The 5986-nt window shown below is 32.1% G+C and overlaps 1 protein-coding gene across 1 annotated transcript in view; it reads left to right on the forward strand.

Moving 5' to 3' along the window:
* The first annotated feature begins 295 nt into the window (after positions 1-295).
* Positions 296-5986, forward strand: part of LOC105626280 (bicaudal D-related protein homolog) — a 25940-nt gene continuing 20249 nt past the window's right edge. The window contains exon 1 of the mRNA XM_012207583.1: positions 296-538. Coding sequence (XP_012062973.1) covers positions 296-538 — 243 coding nt within the window. The remainder of the gene's footprint in view (positions 539-5986) is intronic.

Below are 5986 nucleotides of genomic sequence, written 5' to 3' on the forward strand. Positions count from 1 at the left end.
AACGATAATAAGAGTAAAAATCCGGAAATAATTGATTTCAGATAATCAATGGCGTTCGATAATTTGACGCTACCCACGCACAACCACGCGATGTCCACGAGGGAAAGTCGATCGTGACGTCACTAACATTATCGTCGTGTCCGAATACTTTTGACGTATTGTTGTCGAAGTGTACACCTGACGCGGTTTCCTCCTCCTTCATATATCGATCGAGAACCGCGAGTTCGTTTCGGTAACGGAAACAGAAGTGACGTTACGTCGTGTTGTGTCGTGGAAGGTACACCGATAACTCGCGATGCTACCGAAGAAAGACAGTCAGACGGAGCCGTACGCTCTCGAAGATATGATATCGGATCTTCAGGCGAGAAGGCATTCGTTGGATCACGAGGACGTCGTGCAGGATCCAGCCGAGTTGCTGAAGCAACGTGAGAGAGATCTCGTCCTGGCCGCTGAACTCGGCAAGGCTCTGCTCGAAAGGAATCAGGAGTTAACGAAGCAGGCTGAAACCTTAGCTGAGGAATACTCCGCCAAATTAGAAGTGAGTACATATTGTTAAAAAATAAATTCATTGAGGATGGCTTGAGCCGAAACGTTCAATCTTGTAATTGATGTAAGGAGAAATTGAACAGTATATTGAAATTGAAGAGTATATGTTTAAATTTTAGTGTATGAAGTAACGCGGAGTTCTTTTACTCATATTTACTGTGATGAATTTTATGTTTTGTTTAAATCTCGAGAGTTCAATTAAATTTTTTTTATTAAAAAAAAAATCCGTTTGTCTGGCATGTTTGTTTCATCATTGCAGGTTTCGGAAGAATAATTTATCTTAGAACTGATTACAGACTTAGAAAATGCTCATTATTTCTTTAATTCAATACAAACAGACAAAAGATGAAAATATTATTAAAATATTAATAAAAAATACTGAGGTGAAAGTTGCTTATTTGTACGAGATGCACAAGTTGTTCAGCAAAGAGAGATTTATGAAAATATAATTCGAGCGTTTTCTCTCTTAAGTGCGAAATACATAACTATACGAGAACAATTTATCGTCCAGCAGTTAAGAGATAACGCTTATGTAATTTTTTGCTCAGTGTTTATTAGATAAAAATTAATTAAAGGCAGAGTGCACCAAGTTTCCGATTTAATGAGGTGAATTTTACTTTCGACACGCCTGCGAGATTATACTTCGTACGAGAAAGACACGAAAAGGCGGAGAATAATATTTTTAATAGAAAATTGCACCAAACCTGGCTCTGTTTCGCATATATATAATGCAATACGTTCATTGCATGGCGCAGCAGTTGGCACGTGGCAACTTGCAACCAGCTCGTGCTCCACTTTCGCGAACGTTAATCCTCCTTCGATTTTATATCTTATTACATTGCTGTTAGTTTTATGATGAAATAGACAAGGAAACCTGCAATGACTCACTGCCCACGTAAACATTAGCTCTTCGAAAATCTGCCTGCCACGACGATTAGGGATACCATTAGTCGTTTACATTACCGAGCTTATCGCTACAACACGTCTTATCTAATCGATAAAATTGTTAATTGTATGAAAATAAAACATCTTTGCGAATTTCCAATATTCCTATCTACTTAAATTCAAATTTTTTTTTTTGGAAATCTTTTAAAACTAATGTACAACTCTTTGATTCCTATTTTTTATTTTTTTTCTCTTGTCTCTTATTTTGTTTCTTCTGTCAAGAGAAAGTGAACGAACTTCAGAAGAGACAAGATACATATGACTAGAAATAAGATACATCATTTTATACAAAAGCTGTGGATATGGTGATCATATATCCCCTTCATTGTAAAGAATAATCTTTTACTTTAAATAGCTGTCCTTTAGATTTATTGGGTTGTCCGGAAAGTTCGTGCCGACTAACCTATATATTAATAAATGTATATTAAAATTAAAATTTTCTGCGGTTCAATTTTCCTTCAACATCGACATGAACTTTCCAGACAACCCAATATTTGTTTCTTTAAAATTTTGTTTATTTTCCAATAGTTTCCTTTATTGTTTCCTTAATTTTTTTTATGAGAAATTTTTTTCTAACTAGCTTTTCTACGTTTATAATATTATATTAATGAGCAAATTTTTACGGAAAATATTTTACAGTTTCATATAAATGCATATAAATACAATTTATTTTCATTAATTATATTTCTTAATTTATATTTCTTAATTTTTTAAATCAAATTTATTCAAACTAGAATTGTTTTCATTTTTTATTTCAGATCAAGGGTTTGTTCCAATATAGTCAAATCAGTTTCAAACTATAATATAAAAAAAAATGCGCATTATCTTAATTTGATTATACTGTGCAATAAAATTTTATAATGCAATATAATAGATTCTTGATAATTATCTTGATAAAATTGATTTGAAAACATGTAAGAACAAAACTCTAATATTTTTAGATTTATCCTTTATTTTCTTTAAATATAAAATTTAAATATAAAAAAATATAATCACCATAGATATGGATTTCGCGAATCATCCTTGTGACATGTCCATTGCAGTTTATTTCATCAGGGATGGAATAGTTGATACTTTTCATGCTGTTTCCTCGTCCCGATAAAATAAACTGCAAGGTTCTTAAAAGATTGGCATTCTAATAATGGATTTGGAGATAACTCGCGAAATGTTTAGCTTCTGTATAAAAAATTCCCGTGGAAGTCTCAAAAGTATTATCAAGATGATTATCAACAAAACAGTTACAAAGAGGGAAAGATAAAAGACAGGAAGCAAGAAATAGAAAGCAAAGAGTACATTGCAGATTAGCCTTTAACAACAAGAATATCTCACGTGTCATTTTAGAGTTAAATGCATCTCGCTATCGATCGATCGAAAGCACGGATTATGTTATTTAACGCGTCATTGAACGTGATGAAAATTGCGATTGCATTATCGCAAATTACTAGTCACTCGTGTCGCTGATGTAAATGCAGATCCACAGATAATCAAATGAAGGTTTTCTCGGCATTTACTTTCTTAACAATGGCGTAGCCGAAGGTCCGAGAAGCGGACGCCGAACAATCGCAAAATTAAAGACGGTTCTAACTGGTAACGTTAACTGGCCGGAAATTTTCACCTTCATGTTTAACAGGCACGGTCGCTTTCCAACATTATGCTGCCGGCCGGCTGCGGAAAATTTGTTACCGTGATGTACGCGAGCATGCAGCGCGCCGATTACATAAGACAAATAACGCGGAACTCGTGTCGGAAAGATCGAAAATGCATACTGAGCATCGTCCCGTATATTTGAGGAATAAGGGACAAATGCGATAAATGACGAAATTAATCCAATTTCGGAAGTTAAAGGAAAAGATTCCCGTATTAATTGTTAATATTAAGACAGAAATATTTTGTAAATAGAAATAAATTTTGTAAAAAGAAAAATAATTTATTTTAGAATTGAATGCAGATATAAAAAGGTATCATATTATTCTTTTAATTAAATATAAACACACAACCGACAAAAATATTAATAAAAAATATTAAAGTAAAAATCTTATTTATACAAAATGCAAAGTCGCAAGATAAATAAATAATATATATCAATAAATGATCTGGCTTAAAATTTAAATTAATTAATTAATTGTTTAGAAGCTACAAAGTTTGGAACATTTTCGCCAACGTGTTTATCGTAACACTCTTTCTATTTTTTTTAATGTGCTATCGTTGGAATAAATACAATTTTTCTCATTTTATATAATTGCCTTTATTTTACGGCTGTTTGCATGTCATTACCTTAAATATTTCGTTTCCTCTTTCTTTTATGCCTTTCCGAGAGACACGATGAAACTCATGAGCCATCGAAACGGCCAAGCGAGACGGTTAGGGTTACTCGCGTCCGCTTCAAACATCAAGCTGTTCATTCCGTTGAATATTATTATCGCTTATGCTCTCTTGCAATGGCTATTTTTTTCTCCGCAAATCATGAAGAAAGAAAAAGAAAAATAACAGTAGTGAACGAAAGTCACAAGGATTTTGTTCCAAATCGGGTCATTAAGATACTTAAGTTTGATTTTGAGCGTGCTCTTTTTTTTCTTCCTTGAGATGATTTATAAGCGCGATTCACTCCCATGAATACAAAATCATTTAATGATAATTTCTTACATAATTATTTTGATGATCCAACAAAATTATTTTCAAATTTGTATCTAGCTTTTTTTTTTAGATACATTATCAAAATCGTTCTTTCCATGCAGCGGAAGTTTGTTCAAACAAGAAACATTGGATCTGCAACATTTTATCTCTATCGCTTCGTGAACGTTTTTATTCTTTCCATCGTCACGCTTCTCATAGATTTCGACAGAATTAGTGTAGATTACGACAACTCGTAACTAATGCTGTTTACCTAATTGAACTTTCCTCCTTGTCCTTTGTGGCTATATTTCGCACTCGCTCTATGTCGGTATTATTTAATTCAAGACTTGGTGTAATCACATCTTAATAATAATAAGCATCCGGGGACGGAGTTCACCTGGTGTTTCATACATGGACAACACTAGTCCTGTTGACGACCACGGAGAGCCACGAAAGCGTGGAAACAAGCCACTTAAGCAACAACCAACGGCTTCAAAAACAATGCCCGGTACTACGCTCTGCCTGCGTCTGCCTACCCATATTCCCCTATCTTTCCGTATTCTACCTGTCGCCTTATTTTTGACCTCCGGAAGGCCTGCGTCTACTCGTGCCCTTTAAATCGGATCTAGACAATTACTCGTTACAGAAAGCACAGCTACACCGAGATATGATGAGACAAGCAATAAACGAAGGCACGAGCCTTTAATCTAGAGTATCTTCCATTTGACGCTCGTAATGTTCGCGAGTATTATTTGTTCTTGTTTAACATTAGATAAACAGTATATCGAAAAAAAAGTCTGATTACATTAATTGAATTCTTCTTGAAAATAGACAAATCAGAATTTTCTGATTAAATGTATTATAATTCTAATTCAGATAACACGATTTTTTATTGATGATCAGAATCTTTTGATTCGTTCATCTTTAATTAAAAATTTTTTTCGGTGTAAGAATGAAATGATTTTAAGAGCATTGCAAATGGAATGTAGTTTTATTTTTTAAGTTAATATTAAATATTAATTTAAGTAAATATTAAAATAATAACACTTTAGAATAAAGAATATAATATAAAATATAAAATATAATATAAAATAGGACTCCTAATAATTGTAAAAATATAATATAGATTTAAGGGGGCTACTTTGGAGTCAACACGGTAAAAGAAACGTAATCTACACTTATATAATCATTAATAATATAATGTGTATTAAAAGATGTTAGTTTGAACGTTTCGATTATCGATTTTAGCCACTTTCAGCAAATACATAATTAATAAAGAATATCCTCTATCTCTAGTCGGAAAGTGAGAAAAGCACAAACATCGTACAAAGAAGTTGTTTGTCGTCTTGATTAACAAGTGATTGCGTAATAAAGTTATTAAAAGTTAAAAATTACGTAAAATTAACATTGAAATTGTACAAAGAAGATGCTTATCTCATTCCGTATAACACTGCAATTAAGTACATTACAATATTGAGTAAATGAAAAAGATTTAAAACATGTTTTGAAACTTAAAAATCGTCAAGATGTATCGAATGTTCTTAACTGTTTCTAAGAATGTAATAAACAAGATGTTTTTAAAATAGATACTGAAAGGATATAGAACGATGTTGTCTTTGTGTAAGTTGAATTTATTTATATTTATTAAAATAAAAGTATAGGATATAATAATACCTATGTAGTAGAACGTACGGAAATAAAAAATGCATAAAAAAATATATGATAATAAAAGAATATAAGAAATAATGAGCAATATAATGCAATATAAATTAAAATAAAACAATGTATATATAACAGATACATTGAAATATTTATTTTTCTTTATTTATTTTAGTTCTTCTCTTGCGGTTTATAATGGCTACCGGAATATACTTTACATTTT

The sequence above is a fragment of the Atta cephalotes genome (assembly GCF_000143395.1).
Source record: "Atta cephalotes unplaced genomic scaffold scaffold00005, whole genome shotgun sequence".
Taxonomy (NCBI): Eukaryota; Metazoa; Arthropoda; class Insecta; order Hymenoptera; family Formicidae; genus Atta; species Atta cephalotes.